This window comes from Peromyscus eremicus, chromosome 7 (assembly GCF_949786415.1).
Source record: "Peromyscus eremicus chromosome 7, PerEre_H2_v1, whole genome shotgun sequence".
NCBI lineage: Eukaryota > Metazoa > Chordata > Mammalia > Rodentia > Cricetidae > Peromyscus > Peromyscus eremicus.
Window position 1 is genome coordinate 35245509 of NC_081422.1, and position 21508 is coordinate 35267016.

General features: G+C 45.0%; 1 protein-coding gene across 1 annotated transcript in view; it reads right to left on the reverse strand.

Moving 5' to 3' along the window:
* Positions 1 to 5708: 5708 nt before the first annotated feature.
* The window catches only part of Ubash3b (ubiquitin associated and SH3 domain containing B), a 147514-nt gene continuing 131714 nt past the window's right edge, over positions 5709 to 21508 (reverse strand). Inside the window, exons 9-14 of the mRNA XM_059269022.1 lie at positions 20279 to 20401; positions 18270 to 18362; positions 15488 to 15632; positions 10904 to 11010; positions 9270 to 9379; positions 5709 to 7555 (exon numbers count right to left, since the gene is read on the reverse strand). Of these exons, the coding sequence (XP_059125005.1) occupies positions 7418 to 7555; positions 9270 to 9379; positions 10904 to 11010; positions 15488 to 15632; positions 18270 to 18362; positions 20279 to 20401 (716 nt within the window). The 3' untranslated portion in view covers positions 5709 to 7417. The remainder of the gene's footprint in view (positions 7556 to 9269; positions 9380 to 10903; positions 11011 to 15487; positions 15633 to 18269; positions 18363 to 20278; positions 20402 to 21508) is intronic.

Genomic DNA, 21508 nt, shown 5'->3' on the forward strand with positions numbered 1-21508 from the left:
GGCACCTGCCAGCCAGACATGGACCCTGCACTGAGGAGACAAAGACAAGAAGATGCCCGGGGCTTGCTGACCAGCCAGGCTAGTCAAGTCAGAGGGCTGTAGGTTCAGGGAGACACTGCATTCCTTTAATTCCAGCCCTTGAGAGGCAGGCTAGTCCCTACGAATTAGAGACCACCCTGGTCTACATAGAGAGTTCCAGGCCAGCTAGAGCTATGTAGTGGGACTCTGGGTCAAAAACAAAAATGTGGAGTGGATGGAGAGGTGGCTCAGAGGTTAGAGCACTGGCTGCTCTTGCAGAGGACCTGAGTTCAATTCCCAACATCCACATCAGGCAGCTCACAATCATCTTTATCTCCAACTCCAGGGAATCCAGTCCCCTCTTGTGGCCTCTGTGAGCACCCATACACACAGACAGATGTATATACATCTCAAATAAAAGTAAAAATAAGATTTATCATTAAAAAAAATAAGATGAAGAGGAATTGAGGAAAACACCAACATTGCTCTCTGGCCTCCACACACATGTGCACATACCTGGACACACATGGACACATACATACACACACACACGTAAATTAGTGAACAAATAAACAAAACAAACAAATAAATGTTGCATGAGTCAGGGCATGATAAATACAAATGTTCACTGAATGCTGCCTGTCACTTGGCTAGTCCTGGGGCAGCCCCATCTCTGAATCTATTATCAGAGAAACTAGTTTTTGTCCCAGACTCTGTGAGCTTCAGATAACATCCCCAAGCTTCACCACGTTGTGCCTTAGCATTTACTCTTCCCATAAAGGCCACAGAGCAAACCCCCAGACAGTCCTACTACTCAGTGCTGCATTGGGAACCTCCTCCAAATATTCCTGTACAGTCCTTTGCTATGACCAGTTAGTTCATTCAATGGTCACCCTCTTAGGGTCTCTATTCCTGAGTATCTCACCCAAGAGAGCATCTCCTGCCCCATATCTCTTCCAAAGCCACGCTCCATCATGGTGGCTGGTGGGTCCTGTCAAAGTTTCCACTCATCTTACTGTGCCTCAGACAAACTCCCCAACCACAACAATAATCACAAGATCCCCACAGACACTAACCAACACATCAACATTCACCATTCTCTTCCTCAGCAGCTCACTTACAGGGAAAAGAAAGAGACAGTGTCTCTATGAATGAGGCTTTCATCCCTCACCCCTCATATTCCCAGGCAAGGGGAATAGTCCAAGAGTTTTATCTTGGCCTTAGAAAAGCAGTTATCTATGTATCAGCATGTAGTATTTTGTTACTATTGGCATTTGGTATCAATTATTTTATATCCTTTTCCCATTTGATTCTTCAAAGCACACTGGCAAAAGAAGGAAGAAAAAAGGGAAAGACATAGGAAGGAAGAAGGAAGAAAAAAGGGAGGGACATAAGGAAGGAAGAAGGAAGGAAGGAAAAAAGGAGGGACATAAGGAAGGAAGAATAGAGGGAGGGACGTAAGGAAGGAAGACGGAAGGAAGAAAAGAGGGCGGGACATAGGGAGAAAGGAAGCCATTACTGTGGTCAGTTACAGGTGAGGTGAGTTGGAGGCACGCCACAGCCAACCTGAGCCAGTGGCATGCCCAGCTTTGGTCCTGGAAGCATCACGCTCAGTAGCCTGGCCTTCTTCTCCAGCAGTAGGTAGGCCTTGTGGATGGCCCAAGAACACAAGGACAGCCAAAACCTGAATAGGCCAGGACGTCTTTTCCTGGCCAGAAGCAAGCAATCTGGGGTTCAGATGTGTGTTTCTGGAGAATGCAGTCTTCTTTTCTTTGAAAGGAAGATGTTTTTGGTGGGGGGAAGGTCCTAACAAACCCCACACACAATGAGCCAGACCCACACACAAGAGAAGCACCGCGTTTTGCTGATGTCAGCCTAAGCAGATGCGAAGCACGCTGAGTGATTTTTTTTTCTGGATGTGCAGCCTGCTTCTGCACACACTGCAAAAGGGCAAAATGTGTTTGAGAATCTTTCAAGTGGAGAAGAGCTGAGAATGAGCCAGAAGGCTAAACATAACCTGGTCTTTTATGTAGACCCCAGCATTAGCTGTTACGTTTCCTCAGGAAGTGGACCCTGCCGGAGTTGTGGATGGCTGTGTAGATGAAAATCTGTATTCATGTCCTGGGCACAAATTTGCTTTCAAGGCTTATTTTAAAATCTTATTAGCTTAACATACAATTTAGAAGTGAAGGCTATGAGTATAGAATGTAGCCTGAGCTAGATTTGTGCCCCCCCCCCCCCCCCCCCCGTGTCTTTCATGTTTTTGTTCCGTGGATGATGCTTGGCACACCACACCTTCTTGAAGTGGTCATTGATGGGGGGTGATGCCAATGGGGTTCAGAACTGCCCCCCTCAAATATGTCAATTTGGTATAACTGAGGGTTGTAAGATGGAGTTTGAAAACGACAGCAAGAAGGTCACTCCTAACACCCGTGCCATTATCCCCCAAAGCAGGTCATAAAACCTACAAAAGATGTTCCGAGCCCCCAACACCCAGCAGGACCCTGAACCTTCTCGTGAGAGGAGCTATTTCAACAACCGAGACAAGGGGGCTTCCTTGTCTGTGATGACAGGGGGAAGATTAAGGAGAGACCAAGCAGAGCACAGCTGTTGGCAACTTGTTACCATTAGATCCTGTTTTTGCTCTATCGTGTTTCTCCGCAACCATCCATTTCCCCTCAAACTTAGCATTAAAACATTTAGGCTTTAGCCCTGTGTGGTGGTGTGTGTCTGTAATCCCAGCCTCGGGGAGTGGAGACAGGGGACCAGGAATTTAAAGCCATAAAACTAGTTCAAGGCTAGCTTGGGCTATGTGAGTCTCTGTGTCAAAATCGTAACCAAAACCAGTTATGTACATGTATATGGTTAGGCTTCATTGTGTTCTGAGTCTTGGGTCTTCGTTTCTTTATGAAGCTTCCCATGCTGTATAAAAGTTAAGCATGTCTATTTTTCTCTTGTTAATTTGTATTTGTCATGGAAGCCTTGGCCCTAATCAGTTGATGCACAGGTATCCTGTGTCCCCTACAGTTTGCCTAGGATAAACTGGAGGAAAGATGGAGCACACTCTTTCAGTGACTACTGGGTTCTCACCGCTCCATCTGGATGTCTCACCAGAAAGGACCCGAGATCCACAGAGCTGCCAAAGGAGCCTCTCCTTTCCATTAGCAGCTAGCATCCCTCTGACCCTCCGCTGGAAGAGTCACACTCTTAACGGTCGCCTGCACAGTCACAGTGACCACAGTACCATCCCAAGATACAACAGGAAGAGACCACACTCAGGATTTAATCTGCAGTTGCTCCGGATTGACTGAGGACAGTTTCTTTTTATTACATCGTCTGTGAACCATTTTAGCAGATATGGTCCTAGAATGCGGTGAACTGCTCACAATGCTGTCACAGCTCTACCAGGAAGATCAGCTTCTTAGCCAGCAAGCACAAATGCCGCAGGAGGTGTACAAGGAATTGGGCAGTACGGCTGGGTGTGGTTTTCTCTCTATTTTTGTAATTACAAACTTTTCCCTAAATAAATACATCGGGATCACATAGAAAAGAAGTGATACAAAAGTCTCATAAGTGAGAAAGAAACTGACACATGTTTCCAACATAGCAGGTTCAGAATGGTGTAAGCATAACTCAAAGGCTTTGGGATGCTGCTCTCATCTCGGTGGCAATCAAGGAAACAGTATACATTGTTTCCATTATATACATCTATTCCAGTATACATTGTTTCCATTATACACATCTATCCGGTACAGAGTCCTCCAACAGTTGAACAGCTGCAAAATTTCTGTGCAAGTAATGGCAGTTAAGGAGCAAATATCTGTGAGAACTGACTGTATATTGTTTGACTACGAATGACCCTAATTTTCAACCTACACACAGCAAACCAAACACTATACATATGTAACAGTCCAGTTCTTTGCATTGAGAGGCAATGCCTATGGTCACTTTCCCAGAAATCAATGGTGAAGTGTTACAGAAGCAAATCCAATTTCAGTCATGTGTCTGACGGTGAAAAACACTGGCCTAACAACCCCACCCCCCATCACCTTTGTAACATGGACAGTCACCTGAACAGATGTTCAAGTCAGGCTGTCCCCTGCCCTCCTTGCCAGTCTGTCCCCTGCAGCAGCACAGGCTCATCATACTAGACCCCTCTCCTTTCCCCCTCACTTGGCATGTGCCGGATGACAATTTAAATGCAAATCTCCGGGAGTCTCATTATCCAGCTCTGTGCAGATTTGGTACAGTTGACTGTGCCGACCCTGCGAAGCTCAGTGGGAGGCTCATCTGTATTCTAACACATGAATATACTGAGAGGAGATTCAAAAGAGCAATTCATCACTGCTGTGAAGCGAGACCCAGCGCCTGGGTTACAGAGGAATGCCGGGCTTGGGGCACGGAAGCAAACTTTTCTACAAAGGCAGCAAGACAAGAACTTCTCTCCCTGTCGCCATTCACTGAGCTCCCCGTGACATTAGATAGTTGACATAAAAAACTTCCTTTTCACAGGACTGCAGCTCCATGGGGGGGGGGGGATACATCTAGGGCAGAGCCACAGACAGCAGGAAGACCATCTACATGTATTCCAAACAAAACTGGCAAGAAAATGATCAACAGCGATGTACCAAACCCACATAGCTCCAGAAGGCACGCTTGTAATTAATTAATTAATTTATTGCAAAATCATCTTTCAAATATAAGCTTACTTTAAAATAATTCTTTGGTTAAAGTATAATTAAAATAAGAAGTAGAAAGTCTCCCAGGCCTTTCACTGGAGGGTAAAAAATAAGCTCTTTTCTCAGCCATCAGCTGGCCACTTAATCAGCCATTCAGATCGCATGAATCTTAATGCAAAGGGAAAGACACATTTATCTAAACGCTATTGTCACTCTGGGGTGAAGCAAAGGGCTCCCCATAGCCAGGCAGCGATGGTGAGGAGAGCCTGGGAAAAGAACAGTCCCAGTGTGTGCATTAACATTCGCCAATGATTCCAGCCAGTCCACAGAAGAAACCACGGGGAGAAAGTCCTACCTAGGAAGAATACTGGAGCATGCGCACGCTTGTTAAAGAAGGACGCTGTTTAGACGTGTAATACCATAGTAAACCCTTTCACTAATTTCTTCTCCCTTGGTGTATTTCAGATATCAGATAGCTTTCCAACACTCGCAAAAAAAAAGGGGGGGGCATGACAATTTTCTTTTATTTTCTCTGCCCTGTCCCCAACTCATTCCTTCTCCCAAATATCATTTGAGCTAATAAACATAAGCTACAGATCAAAAAGAACTCACCACCACTTAGGGTCTACTGCCAGCAGGGAACTTTTGCACGCATATGAAATCTGATGATATGGATGTCTCTTTACACACAGATTCAATGTGATTCAAAGAATTGCTCAGCTGGACCCGGTGTTTAATTTTTTTTTAAGTAGGCCAGCATGCAATAAGATGTTAATTGAATACAGTTCACCCAGCCATTTTGATAAGCAATTTAGGTAATTAAATGTTTCTGTACTCAAGAGTTTTCCACTTAAGTTATTCAGAAACTTACTTCAGATCCTGTCCTCTTTGGCTCTGTCAAAATCGCCCAGGACTCTGTCTATATTGAATTAAGGATTATGGAATGTGGCCCAATCAAAGTGATTCATTTACCTGGACACTTAAGGCTAAGAAAACTGAAAGAGGCCGAGGAGGAACTGTTTGTTTTTTTTTCCAGTCACAGACACTATCCATGGCTTCTTGACAGAATCAAGGAACTCTGATATTTACTGGGAACGCCAAATCCAGAGAGGTAGTGGTGAATCATTCTGAATCTGAGTGAACAGTGGGTTCACTTCACTACAGACGCCAGAGGAATGAGTGACAGGGACGTCACAGTGGCCGCACCCGTGACTCTTCCTTTGAGACTTTTACTCAGAGTCTTTCCTCCAAGATATTTTAAGGTTAAAACATAATTAACACATCACCACTGGGTTCCATCCATGCCGGAAGCTGGGCCCATGTTCTTTCTGTACTAGCAAGAATCACAGCTTATTTACCCAATGGAACACTGGCGAAATATTTCTCTAAGTGTCTTACACGCTACACAGTGAACTATCTGATACCAGGCTACGTCTGGGGCCCTAACGGCTATTCACACAATTAAATAGACATTGATAAGTGACGTTTTGCTTTGATTGTCATTTATTCTTTTTTTTAAATACACACTCTCTAACTACAGGAAGCAGCTGTGACGAGGGTCCACAGACAGGCTGTGACTGTCAACTCCCTTCAAGCAGCCCTACCTTCCGTCTATTTTAAATTATCACAGAAAAGCAAATAAAGAGGACAGCAAAAGGAGCAGCGCTGTGTAACTGTCATTGTCCTAGTCGGCCTCCTGACCTCCTTACAGAACCTAGAACTGGTTTACCTAGGGACTTCCTGCTACAGTTGACAGAGACTGCGTGTGTACAACTCGACCCTCCGTATAGCTTCTAAAAATATCCATATTGCACAGAAGGGGGTTTTTGCTGATCCAAACAATGAATCGAACATACATCCTTCCAGATGTCAATCTCCTTAACTGCTTAACACAGTCAGAGAGCCTGGGTGGAAAGACAGATCTTGATTCAGACTGGCTTAGGGCTTTCACAGCTCATCAGGCTATCACAGGGGTAATTTCAACTTGACAAATAATTCTGCAAGTCGCCGTACCTCCCATTCAATACGTCACCCATTTTTCTTTATTTCCCCCTGAGTATCTCAAAGTGCTTTGGAGAGCAAAAGTGCTTCTCTCCCCATTTCACAGACAGAAGCATGAAGGGCCAGGCTGCTCTGGAGGTCAAGTGGTGGTCCCAGGGTCAATGTTGGAGTCCTCAGGCAGGTGCCTTGCACGCTAGTGAATGGCGTCTGCTGGGGATGGAATCTGCTGTAGGAGCTGAGGACTATTCTTATGGTTTCTAATAACCACCAAAGCACTCCTCAGTGTGGCTTTGCCTAACTTACCAATGGCGTACAAAAGACTATCCCATCCCCATTTGGATTGGAAACACAGTCCTTCCCCTTGCCATGTCTCTGGAGGGTGGGGGCAGCTCTCTGGGAGAAGAGTGAGGCTCTTTAGCCATGCATAGCCTGAAGAAGGATGGTAGTCTCTGCGGCAGCAGGTGCCCCAGCTTAGGAAGACAATTCTCCAAAGCCATGTTAGCTAGGCAAGTCCAGAGAAGACAGATTTTTTTTTCTCCTTCTGAATCATGTCTTTCTCTCATTGACACAGTCTCACTGTAAGACCCCTAAGCGTGAAAAGAAATATGCTAAATGATTCTGAGCTGTCCACGTGGAATGCAGGGTGGGCTCTTCCCCTGCTACTGAACATCCTGAGAACTCATCTGCAATAGGCCAGTTCTTCCCAGCGCTCAGGCGGCTTATTCTTGCAGCAAGGTCTCTCTCCAGTTGAAGCCTCCTGTGGGTCCATGGGTAAGGGGAAGGATGGGAGGGTCTGTCAGCTGCCATATTCCAGTCTCTCCCAGTTCTTCACAGGAACAAAAGCCTAGGTATGGGATCTGGAGTCACAGCAGCAAAGAAAGGGAAGAACAGAGGACCAAGAGTTAATGCCTTAACCCTGATGTTGACACAAACACTAAGTGTTTCCAGAGCACACAGGCAGACATGGAAAACCTTTCAAGTCAACAAACATTCCTAAATGGATGGGACTGGCAAATCTAAGGCAGCCATGTTAGGATTGATCAGCAGGATCTGGTCAATGGTGAGCAACCACTAGGTGACTCAGATTGCTGGTAACAGCATGGGGGATGAGAGTAGAAGCATGCACGTGCTGCCTTAACCATGGGGATGAGCTCCAGGTTTAGAGTGAGTGTCTGAAACCTGGACAGTAACAAACCCTGTTTATGTTTTTCCCCCTGTATTTACACACCTATGATAAGGTTTAATTTATAAACTAGACACAGTAAGACAAACATCAATAATAAATAAAACAGAACAGTTTTAACAATATACTATAATAGAAGTTATGTGAATGCCCTCACCTCCCACCCTGCCAATATCTTACTGCATAATATTGTATTTTCAGACCACAGTTGCTCTCGGGGTTGGGGAGAGACTAGAGTAATGCAATTGTACCTAGGATTAAACTCCAGATCGCATATCAAGTTTAAAAGGCATACCAAGGACTTCTCGCACTGTATTTGGGCATAATGGGAAAGAATATTATCCAAGTTTTTTGAGTTAGGGTCTCATGTAGTCCAGACTGGCCTTGAACTCATTATGCAGCTAGGGATGATCCTGAAGTCTTGATCACCCAGGATTTATTTTCCAAGGACTGGGATTATAGACTTGTGCCACCATACTAGCTGATTATTCAATGAAAAAAATTGTGTCTCCTTTAATCTTGGCATTCAAGAGAGGCAGGCGGACCTCTGTGGGTTTGAGGCCAGAGAACTACTGGTCTATGTTCCAGGACAGTTAGGGCTATACAAAAAAAAACCCTGTCTCGAAAAACAAAACAACAACAACAACAAAAATAAAGAAGGAAAGAAAGAAAAGACAAAAATGTGTCAATCTTGTTTTCTCTTCTGTGGGGAGCACAGCACGTGCAATTATGACATTCAGAGAAGACACCAAAGGCTGTCATGGCAATTCAGAGCTTCGTTTTGTGTTCTGTGTCCAGAGGCACAGCCATAAACAGACAGTCAACCTGTCCCTGGTAGTTTACAGACTAAGAGGATGGGTGCATGCCCAAGTAAACTTTTTTTTTTAATAAGAAAATTGTGATTGAGTTTGAACTAGTGTCTCCGTTCAAAGGGAAAGGAGACAGCCTCCTCACCTGAAAAGGTGTGTGGAGGATGTGACTGATGGAAGAATCCAGACAGGAGGGTAAGGTCAGTCTCCTGGGGCCTCTGTCCTGCCTTGGTCCTGAGTTTATTTCTCAGCCTCGTTGTTCTCACATGCTGCTTCTCCTGGCCTGCCTGCTGGGCCCTCTTTTCAGGCTGAGATCTTGGCTGTATTCAGACTGACCTCGGCTTATTCCCTCATTACTTACAGTTCTTAGCTTCCTCCATAAAACCCTTTCCTCTTACACTATCCTAATCAAATACCCTACAGAGTTCCCCTGAACACATCTTGGCTGAGTGAATCAGTAAACGAGTCTTCTCAGCTCAGCAAAAAATTCTGCTTCAGGGAAATTAGCTATCAGCCAGTCACCGAGCGATTATGAAAACACAAAGTACCACGGGCCCCATAAACGCAAGAGTGAATTACCTTCCGGACCATTTGTACGAAGTCCTTGGAATTCTGAGGGGACAGGCCTTGGAGTTGGCAGGTACAGGCTTCCAGGGAAGATGCGTGGGCTACAATCAGAATGTTATTTCCTAGGAAATGAGAGAGGCTCATTACCCCGACTGGCTCACTATACATCACATATAGACTGAAATCACATTGCACTCTATAAATATGTATGATTATTATATGCTAATTAAAAAATTTAAAGAAATCTAGGGATAGAGTTCAGTGACAGAATATTTCTATCACGCATAATGTCCTGGACACAGCACATTAATAGGTAAATTTGGGGGAGGAGAATCCACTAAAACACACTTCTCTTGAAAATGTTCACAATAATATCAAATACCTTGCATGTCATAATAATATCTAATATCTTGTATGATGATTTAAAAAGAACTGAAAATTATTTTCAAAAATAAAAAGTAGAAATAATTACAGACTTATAGGAAGTTATAACCCCATATCCTACTGGGGTAAGGAGGTCTCATGTCCCTTCACCCGGCCTCCCCAACAATTCCATGTTTCATGAAGTGGTTTTCCATCAAAACCAGGGAAATAGATGTGGGTACCATTCACGACTCTGATCTCATCAGGTTCATCAGCACCGCTTTGTGTGTGAGCACACGGTTTTGGGTGACGCCTTCACATGTATATCTCTGTGTAACTATCACTGCAATCGAGACACCACAAGCTTACCACTCTTCCTCTGCAGGCTTCCTGACCTAGCCCCTCTAATACAGTTTTATTTTGGTTTTTCAAGACAGGGTTTCTCTGTGTAGCTTTGTACCTTTCCTGGATCTCGCTCTGTAAACCAGGCTGGCCTCAAACTCACAAAGATCCGCCTGCCTCTGACTCCTGAGTGCTGGGATTAAAGGCGTGCGCCACCACTGCCCGGCTCTAATACAGTTTTAAATATCACCACTGCAGAACGGTGAGCATTTGAGACCTCACAGTCGAGAGCATGCCTTGCGTATCTCCATGGTAGCGAGTAGCTCATCAGTAATAACCGAAATGTGGGAAAGCCATCCTCAGTTGCCCATGACTACCCACTGTTACCATCTGCACGTATGCAGTTACAATTTTTGCTCCCTGGGTATAAATAGGTTAACCTAAAACTCACGGTGGGCAGTTGGTCCTCCATGTCATCAACTGTTTGGAGACCAGTCTCCAAGGTGCAAAGAGACTTGAGCGTTACCCAACAGTGCTCTGGGCTAGTGACAGCAGGGACAGTGTTTGCATTTCTGTGGGTGAGTCTGTGTGTAGATGTTCCCATCCTGGATCACTGCAGGTAAATGGTATCATTCTATAGGACTTCTGGAAATTATAACTGGACATCCCCTCCACAGGATACAGAATGACTAGCTACAGTGCAGAGCCCAGCTTACGTAATGGAGTGATGGCACCTACTGGGTTCCTGTGCGATGCCTACCATGTTAGATCCTCATAGAACATCACAGATTGAATGTGAAAGGCTCCACCAGGGAGCCTGGAAGCATTTGTCTTTCCTATTAAACTTGAAAAAGCAAATTCAAACATCTCAAATAGTTCATAAATCACAAGGGAGAGATGCTCACATATTTAAATATGGAGTCCCAAACCATGCCACCTACCTTTGCTTTTACATTCACTTATTATCTCTTTTGTCACTTGGAAACTTCTACTGATGTAGGTGTCATAGGATTCGGAAATCACCAATTTGCCGACTGGAATGTGAGGTCTGCAACGGAAAAGGGAACAAAGGAAACATCTTGACATTTTGATCCTGAGATAAAGAAATGATGTCACTCTACATTATTTCCAGACCTCTTGGAAGATCTCATATTTCTGTTTATCCATTTCTCTGGAAAGGAAGGAGGTGCAGGGAAGAGAACTGCCATCAGGCAGATGCTGAGGTTTAAAAGCTATAGTGTCACTCACAGTGACTCACTGGAAAAATGAGGCATCCAGGGAATGTCTTACCCACAGGGACACACTTGAGCAGACTGCATACTTTTTCTTGGCGTTACTGGTCATTGAGGGTCCTAACCACCTGGCTAACAGGAAGTGAGGTGGAGATGGGCTCCTTCCATCTAGAACCCCTGGAGTGCCCAAGCTTTCCTTGGCAGCTTTATTCACAATGAGCTGAAAAGAGAGCTTTGAAAAACAGGTGTGCCGTCCATCTATTTGCGAGCCTGTGAAATTTCCATTGGCCACTTCTTTTGCGTCCATGCACCCAGCACCAGGAAAAGCCCGAGGGACATAGAGATGAATTCATTTCTCCACTTGAGAGGCTCTCTGAGTGGACCAGGTGGGGAGGCTATCAATGGAAACCATAACTGTGATACAATCGACAAAGGCATTTGATAGAGGAAACAAAGTAGTCATCATGGTGACCAGTCACCAAGGCTCGTGGGGCCCACCTTGGTCTGCTTACTCCTCCTTTATTTTATGGAGTTTCTGGTCCATGAAATATTTGTCTTATTTTCTGTCCTATGCCTTTTCCATTTTCTTGTGTCTTTAATTGTTGAGTGTGTGGTACCTGGTGCAAGTGGTGTTGAGCTCTCAAAATTCCCATGGCATCTTGATTATAATTTTAAAATCACTACTGTTAAAATTAGTATGAAAACTATTTGCTGAGAGGCCCCCACGTGTCAAGAGCTCTCTGAAGTGCATGGCCTGCATTCTTTCAGTCTTTCCAGCAACACTTGCACATATCCTAAGTCTAGGGGGCCAGACCAGCTCCGAGGCAACAGCTGACTTGAGGCTTTATCTACTCTTAAGAGCTGAGATTTGAATCTGGGTCTTGGATGCGCCCTATGGACTGAACCTCTGACACAGGACAATTTCTGACAGTGTTCTCTTCAAGATCACCCATCATAGCTGGGTGCGCCGGCACAGATCTGAAATTTCAGCACTCATGGGGCTAAGGCAGGAGAGCAGCCAGTGGCTGTTGAAGGCCAGCCTGGGTTACATAGCAGGGCCAGCCTGGGTTACATAGCAGAACGCTCTCTCAAGTAACAGACCAGACAAACAACCAGTCAATCAATCAAACAAATAATCAGTCAAGCAACCAATCAAACAAACACAAAACCAAAAGCCTGCCCATTCGGTGCTCTATTTTACTCTCAGGGAAGCTAATACTTCTGTGTTTGGAGGAAACTTGCTTTTCCTAATCTTTACTCAACAGGCTCACTTCTCCCAGGAAGCTTCCTGATGCTCACCCCCTCCCCCCAACTCTTCCCTGGAGGACACGTAGAGGCCAGAGTCACCAGCACTTAGGGATGGACATCTTTGTTCTGGGATGAATTCCTCTTCCTGCCTTCTCTGTCCACCCCTACCTCTGATGGGACTCCACTATCACTGTTGTTATCCTGTCTCCCAGGGGCTCCTCTCTCCCCCCTATTCTGGAACAAAAGGCCACGTTGTATGGTCAGGGAGTCACTTCATGGGTGAGACCACATTGTCATATTTGAGATTTGTGTAAATGAAAAACGGGACCCTAGAACCTAGCTCTTCATCTGTTCTTGCCTTTGGCTTCTCCCAGCATCTTGAAGGATGTCCCGATGGTCATGAGGTAGAGTCTAGGTTTCTCCTATAAACAGGACCTATCACACTGCTAACTACACCTACAAGGCCCTGTATTGTTTTTAGAGTCAGGTCAGCTTTCAGCTACTTACTGTATCTGGAACTTGAGCATTCCCTGATGGTTCTCTCATGGCTACCCTCTTCTCCAATCTGCACTGGCCCAACCTGTAGTGCAGGCTTTGCCTTGAGCTGCATTCAAAGCTCACCCTACTTGCACCCCACATTTATGACCTCCTGCAGTCCTCTGTTCTCCCTGGCCCTCCCACGACAACCAAGGGTCAGGGCCCTGTGCCCTGCTCTGAAGTGCTTCCCAGTTGGTAGACTATTTTGCTTTTGTTTTTCTCTCTTGTTTTCTTGGCCCAGCTCCCTAGCCTGCTTTCTACACACAGCCTGCAGGCTGCTCTTGCTGCCTGTGGATGATGCCCAGCTATGAGTTACTAGCCTGGCACAGCTTCCAGTCCTTCCCTCCTGTTCTACATGGCCCTGTTGCTAGGAGTCAAGATACTTTTTTGTTTAAAATTCATTCATTCGTTCACTCATTTTTTATGTGTATGTGGCGTACCACATGTGTACAGGAGCATGAGGTGGTCCGAAGAGGTATCTGATCACTTGGAAATGGAGTTACAGTCACATGGGTGCTGAGAACCAAGCACTGGTCTTCTACAAGAGCAGCAGGCGCAGGCGCCCTTAACTACTGAGTCCCGGAGGCTCTTTAAGTAGAGCATGCTTGACTCTGTGTTCTCTGATGGTCTTAGGAGACCCTTGCAAAAGGTCATTCGATCCCCAAAGGGGTCTCGACCCACAAGTTGAGAACTGCTGGCCTATTTATTTGGTGCCATTTATGATATAGTGGTTCATTCTACCATATTGCGTCTCATATGCTTTACTTTTGGCTTTCTTAACTTATTCATGGAACTAGAGGCTTTCTATTCCCACTCCAAACTGACAGAAAATGTTACACTGAATTTTAAAATGGAAAAGAAACCCTAGAATAAGGACCATGTTTGATCCTGCAATTCCCAGCACTCATCCTGCCTGCACAACACTTGGGTGTATGGCCTGGGGACACATCTGGTGTGCAGTGAAAAGCTCAGCGGGAATGCCTGTGCAGAACTTTGTAGGTCATCTTGGGAAATAGTGTAGAACACATGCATAGAGGAAACTAAAACCAGCCACCCCAAGACGACTCGGATGGGGCTGGATGGAGAGAAGTGAAGAGTTATTTTACCAATGTCGTCTGTAACCTGACCTCTTTCCTAGCCAGAAAGGGGATGGCATTGGCACGGGGACGATATTCTATTGCTGTTTCCCCCAAGGAAGAGAAAAACAGTGGCCAGAGAGAGGACAGAACATGTGAGGTGTGCTAGTGATGAGTCCGATTTAATGTTAGGTTTGAGGAAAGCTAATCCCCTTAAGACAGGGAGTTGTCCAGAGCTGAGTCACTGGGTTATCTTAGTTTCTACCCACAGAGCAGAAGAGGGGATGTGGAGAAGGATATTTATTCTCTCCCATCTTGTCCAGGAACCCAGTGCATTATTCACACTTCAGGTGTTTGACAGGAGAGGCCAGAGAGCACAAGGAAGGAAATTCTATGTAGACTGGTCACTTTGCCAAATTCTGCTCTAAGAGAGAGGAGTTTCATTTCCTACTGGAATGGTGGTGATTTCTGGTCTTTCCTCCAAGTGTTTGTTTGGGTGGGTTTTTGGTTGGTATTGCCACTGAATTATTATTGGTTAATTCTTTATCAGGCATGCAGATTGGTCACCTGGGGGCATTAAAAAAATATCGTAGCACAGAGTATGGTCGAATGGAAATAGCAATAAACAGGACCAGAATAGTTACAAGGCAACACACAGAACCCGAGACGCAGAAAAATATTAATAGATGTTCATTTTTTACAATAGAAATTAATATCATTGTTATTAGTTTCATGCATGATCACAAAATATATTTTACCATTGGCAAGCCACTTGACTGTCATATACATAAAAATGGCTTTCTGGGCTGGGAGCATAGCTCAGAAGAGTGCTTACATGTCTGTGCATGCACACACACACACTTTATTTACTTTTACTTTCTAAGAACATAGAAATAATAAATGAACACAGAAAGAAGAATCAAAAATCCAGTGGAAGCCAGACATGGTGGCCCATGCCTGTGGTCACAGCCATTGGGAGACAGACAGGAGAATCATGAGTTCCAGGTCAGACTGGGCTACATAATGAGACCCTGTCTCAAACGGATAAAAGAGCAAGTGATTCAGAAAATTTAAAGTAAAAGTGGAAGGTGACACACTGTTACTTCCCACATCCACTGAGCTGTTTTATTACCACCTTATTTGTGTGTGTCCCTAAAATATGAAATGGCTTTACTACTACACTGAAGTGATAGAATAAAGTTAGGAAATTGAACATAAGAGTGGGTGGGGTAAGGAGCATAATTTATGCTAACATTCAATACAGGGAAACATTGGGTTTTCGCTCAGTTTTGTTTTCTAAAATCATAGCTTGATTTCTACCACTATGAACAACTTCCTGGAGACCTTGTGAGGTTCACCATTTGCTAGATGAACATGGCATGGTAACAATGCAGGACACAGGGCCCTAGGGAGACAGTAAGTCAGAGGTTACCTGTAGGTTGTATCAACACTCAGGTTGGCTGCAGCTAACTCTGATGGAGGTATCCATGCCGGTAATGTGCTCCCAGCAACCCACTTTGTCCATTCAAATAAGCCTGGCTCGACCCGGATCTTCAAGTGATTGTCTTGTTGTAAACCTTGGGGATGAAGCAAAATGAAGAGGAAGAGGGCTCACTAAATTGTCAGTGGAAAAATGAACCACAGGACATGCTGTTACAAAAATTACCAGTCAGAGCAGGATGTACCATGTAAGCTTCCAAAGACGGGAAGCCACCAAAAGTCCTACCCAGTTCTAATGTCTACAACCACAATGATAAGCATGGCAAGGTAACCCTAATGGCGTAGCAGTGGCATGATAGCCAAGAGCACTCTAATTGGACTGAAGACCTGTTGGTGAAGTCATGGATCTTGGGGGGAAACCTGAAACCACTGGTTTACTAAACCAGAACAATTCCCAACTACATTCTAAAATATTCCTCCTTATACCCACAGACAAGCAGAGTCCTCGCCCTTCATCAAGGAAACTTCTCTTTGCAACAAATGAAACACATACAGAAGACCACAGCCAATCAAATGCAGAACCAACCGTGGAGCCCAGTCCCAAAAGATACATCTACAAAACACTTGGACACCTAAGGTTCAGGTGGACCTTGAGAATGAGGGGGCAGAAAGACGGGAAGAAACAAGAGTTTGCTACAAGAGTGTGTCTCCTAGGAATATCAGAAGATATACCCGTAAAACCTCACAGACATGACCGACTGCCTAAACATGAGCTGAACAAAGAAGACACCAACAGACAGGATGGTGGAGGGGGTGGGGGAAGCTCACAAGGCCTCAACCCTACATAAGGAACTGTGGGCAACTGGGAAATGCTGAGAGGTGGTTTTCTCCAGGGAAGAGCATATTGAATGGCTGTCCCATACTAAATGGTTGGCCTGAAAACATATGTACAAGTAACACTGTACAAACCGAGCAGGTCATACTTACATATTTAGAAACACACATGCATATGTATAACAACTAATGAAGAAAGAGGTCATGAGAGAGAGCAGGGTGGTATGTGTGGGAGGGTCTGGAAGGAGGGGAGGGGGAAATGATGTAATTATACTATAATCTCAAAAAAATCCTTTTAATTACAAGTCAGTGATTCCTACTAGACTCAATATAGCACTTAAGTTGTAAGCACATGGGTTTGGATAAGGTTTATAAATTTTGTGTTATATAGTGTAAATTGTAAATTTATTTAGTATCTAAATTGTACAGCTATACACAAAGCATGTGTTTAAAAAATAAAATAATTTTTTTGTTTACCAACATGTGCATTTATTACTCTGGCTGCACCTCCACCACGAATACTGGCTGTTACCTGATTTAAGAGCAACTCTCCCCGCCACAAGTCACTACTCAATTTGTCCAAGCTTGTGACTCTCTTTCTACTGTCAGAGACAAAGTCTCACTATGTACCCTAGTCTGACTTCAAATTCTCAATCCTCCTGTTTGGGCTTCCTCTGGAGTGCTGGAATTAGAGGTGTGCACACACCCCCACACACTCATTTCTACATTATAATTCTTTCTAAATTCCACAATGTCTTACAAAACAAAACTCAAACTCAAAACCTTCGGCTAGTCTCACGGCATCCACTACTGTACGGCGGCTCACCCTGTACTTGAACGTCACATAAATTCCTCGCTTTGTCTGTAGGGAACCCGGTGTTGAATATTTACACGTGACAGTGCACAAGTCCTGTTTTATCACAGTGTGATTCTCTCGGAGAAGACAAATTTCCCTTTTGATTCACTTCGCTCTCTTTACACCGCCTTTAGTCCAGTTTCTCTGTGCACAGCAAATACAGTGAAGCCTCTGTACTGAGGAAGGTTTACTGAAGGTTAAAGAACAGAGGACTCAAGTGTTGTGTCAAATTCTTTGCTGGCTTCTTTATTTCTGGCCCATTTGTTTGTCTGGCTCAAGTTCAGTCCAACTCCCCGCTCCCCTAGCCCACGTCTTCCTTCCAATGGAGGTTGCGCTAACGCAAACTGCCATGGATTTTAGGGTGACAGTTGAGTACTTCCACAGCGATGGCGCTTTTAAAGCCTTCCCAGTCCGCGGGGCACAGAGGTTGGCACCCTTAATCCCAGCACTTGGGAGGTAGAGACAGGTGGATCTCTGTGAGTTTGAGGCCAGCCTGGCCAACAAAGTTCCAGGGCAGCCCAGGCTACCCAGGGAGACCATGTCTCACAAAGTAAGTGAATAAATACGTCTTTCCGATTAACTGAAGAAAGCAAGATGTCGACGATGTGGAACCCCTAACAGCTCAGCTGCCGCTGTACACAAGAGATAAACAACAGATCCAACCGCTTAAATGTGAAGAGAAAGAATCATGTCTGTAAAAGGTGTGAATAATTTGTACAGCTACAATCCATCCAAGACGGCTTAAAATTCTTAGAGGAAATTATTAGAATCCCCCCTCTCTCTGGATCACATTACTAGGGGCATGACTTTTGTGCAAGGTTGGTCACGTTGTGAAAGAGTCCTCAATAAAATTTTCAGATTTGTGGAAGCCATGGAGGCTCAAGCCCATCATCCCAGCATTTAGGAGGCTGAAGCAGACGGACTGCTGCGTGTTCGAGGGTAACCTGGGCTACATGTCACCTTGAAACCTTGTCTCAAAAACAAAAACAAAATGAACTTCCAGTTTCTGAAGCTCCTTAACACTGCAGCAAGTGCCAGGAAACTGTAGGATGAACACCATAAGCTCTGCCAAGCCGAGTCTTACCTTTCAATATATTATGTGCAGTCTGAACACAGCGCAGGGATGGAGAGCAATACACGTGATCAATGACGGTGTTACTTTCTAACAAGGCTTCACCTGCCGAGCAAATCAACAGAGAATCAGCATGACAGCATCTCCTGGGCGTCATCCTGACCCTCGATAGTACCGTGCCAAGTGGACCCATACACCTCCCTTTCCCAGCAGGAGCTCACAGAGAGCCAGTAGTGTCAGCCCGATCCCTCATCACTGCTTCCAGGGAAGAGGCCGAGCAACACGCCTCTTTGTGCCTCTTTCTTTCTCTCTGGTACCAGCATGCAACAAAATGCCCTCTTGGGGAGGCCTACACACAGGGTAACGCTCTGACCTCTACTAGAAAAAAGCCAAAACCCACTCTGTGATAACAGGGAGAGGGTGGTCAGACTTTGTTTTAATTCCAGTGTGCTAACCTGAATCTCAGCTGGGCAGACTCTGGAACACCAGAAACCCATCTAACGCTTTAATGCTTCCTCATGTGGGTCCCTTTTCTCTACGAGGTGAACTCTTAATGTCTTCATGTGGTGCCAATATCTTCCATGGACTTGGTTCCCTTGCCAGACCCTTCTCTTGACCTGACTCAACTTGTGCTTTAGAAGTTAGAAGGGCTTGCAGCACCCCTGTACTCTTTATTATTATAATATGTATTTATTTAGGTCTTTTTTCAAGACAAGGTTTCGCTGTGTAACAGCCCTAGCTGTCCTGGAACTCACTCTGTAGACCAGGCTGGCCTCAAACTCACAGAGATCCGCCTGCCTCTGCCTCCCAGGTGCTGGGATCAAAGATGTGCGCCACCAACCACTCAGTTTCCCCTGTACTCTTAATGCTACTTATTTTTTAAAGTATTTATTATTATTGGTGGCGGTAGTGGTGGTGGTGGTGGTGGTGGTGGTGGTGTGTGTGTGTGTGTGTGTGTGTGTGTGTGTGTGTGTGTGAGAGAGAGAGAGAGAGAGAGAGAGAGAGAGAGAGAGAGAGAGAGAGAGAGAGGTGTCAGAGATCAACTTTATGGAATTAGCTCCCTCCTCCCACCTTTATGTAGGTTCTGGGGATTGAACTCGGGTCACCAGGCTTTTGATGTAAGTGCCTTTATTCACTGAACCATTCACTTGTGGGGATCTCTCGATGCTATGTCTAACCTCTGTGATTTTGTTTATATTGTCTTCTCCACCAAGAACACCTCTCTCTCCCTCCTGTTCCTTCTTTACAGATGACTCGCATGTGAGCCCCAGCTCACCTTGCTTCTTAATCATTCTTTCTTCTCTCTCCTTCCCTCCCTCCCTCCTTCCCTCCCTCCCTCCCTCCTTCCCTCTATCCCTCCCTCACTGCTTCCTTCCATCCCTTTTCTTTCTTTTTATATTCTTCTCATACTCTGTGCAGTTTGTTATTCAGTTAGCTGTATAGTTTGATAGTGATCCACAACACATACATGTGTTTCCATTCACACTTGGGTCCCAGTGACCTAGTCCAGGAACTTGCCCAAAGTAAATGATCAATAAACATATATTAAATGACTGAGTAGCACAGAGCATAGTTTCTGCACAGCCAGTATAGAAAACGCTTTCAAAGAATCGAACAGCTTCAAAACATCACTGGGCCTGTGCCAATTCAGCAATGCCCCTGCACCTCTTCCCTCACCTCTTCCTACACCATGCTAGCAGACGCTGCTGTCTTGAGCTATCCGCTGATGAATCTACTAGACCAGTGGCGTAAGTAAACCAAACCTGTCTTGCCTTCTCTCATTCCTCCTTAGGGACCACATCTGTAATCAGCAGGGGCCTAACTGTAGTCCCAGCCCAAAGAAGGCTGAGGCAGGAAAATATGAGGTTCTAGCCCACCCTGGTCTGTAAGACCCTGTCTCAAAAAATCCAACTAAAGAAATTAAAAAAAAAAAAAGAAAACCTCAAGGAGCGTGTTGGCACACCCATGGTACGGGTCTGTTGAAGGAGCCGGGAGAAGCTATGCAGTCACAGGGCCCTTACCCACTAGCCTTGCCTGCATACACCCAAACACAGTGATTGGAGCATCTTTCTCGTAGTCCCGGAAACCGCCGCTCCGCTGAGGTAAGCTATGAGGCATGTTCAGGTTGGTGCGTATGTAGCGGCCTGGTGGGAGATGAAGAACAAATAAAAGCTGCATAGACTTCTTGTTTACTTGAGATTTTCCTCAATGATCCTGACCCCTCCTCCTTCTTGGTCAAAGACACTGAATTGAACCACCTGAAGCCAATGGGAAAACATCAAATCTGACACCTTTTCTTCAGCAGATTGACTTAGAATCCACTCTCCCTTCTGCTGATGACAGTGATGAGGTGATTTCTCAGTGAATATAACAACCAGACACAGGCAAGGCTCCCATTCTTTTTTTTTTTTTTTTTTTTTTTTGGTTTTTCGAGACAGGGTTTCTCTGTGTAGCTTTGCGCCTTTCCTGGAACTCACTTGGTAGCCCAGGCTGGCCTCGAACTCACAGAGATCCGCCTGGCTCTGCCTCCCGAGTGCTGGGATTAAAGGCGTGCGCCACCACCGCCCGGCAAGGCTCCCATTCTTAAGATGCCACTCAAATAAGAATGGAAACAGATGGCCCACCGTGATGTCATGGCAGGAACTCTGGTCACAGAATCAACATGTCTCTAAACTGATTTTGTTGTCTGAACACGGGCAAGACACAGCCACTCTTTGCTCCCTGATACCCCAGTTTATAGAATGGGGACAAGAATGCTTATCTCTCCCCAACGAGCTGGAACAACCAAGAGGGACTTAGAGATGCCAAGAATTTTGTAACTGCATGTATATGGTGACTACATGCATATAAAAGTAGCTTGACTGTGCCCCCTAGAGGCCATAATGAGTATACAGTGCTGTGCAGACCATCAACCACCACCCCTTAGAGACAGGTGATGCATTCCAAGAGCCCCACTTGATGCCTAAAACCACAGACATTCTGAACAGACTATGTTTTTTTTTTCCCACAAAAGCACACCTACGTTAACATTTAACTTATAAGTCAGCCACAGTAAAGGGGAAAAATAAAATGATACACTGTAATGCAACCCACAGAAATGTCTCACACAAAATATCTTACTGCAGTGTATGTGGACTTCGTATGAAAGGATACTGTGTCTATGTCATCAAGTGAAGAGAGGCAAACGATACTCTGACAATAGATTTGATAACCAAGATGCTATTAGGCAAGAAATAGGTGGGAGCTATGTA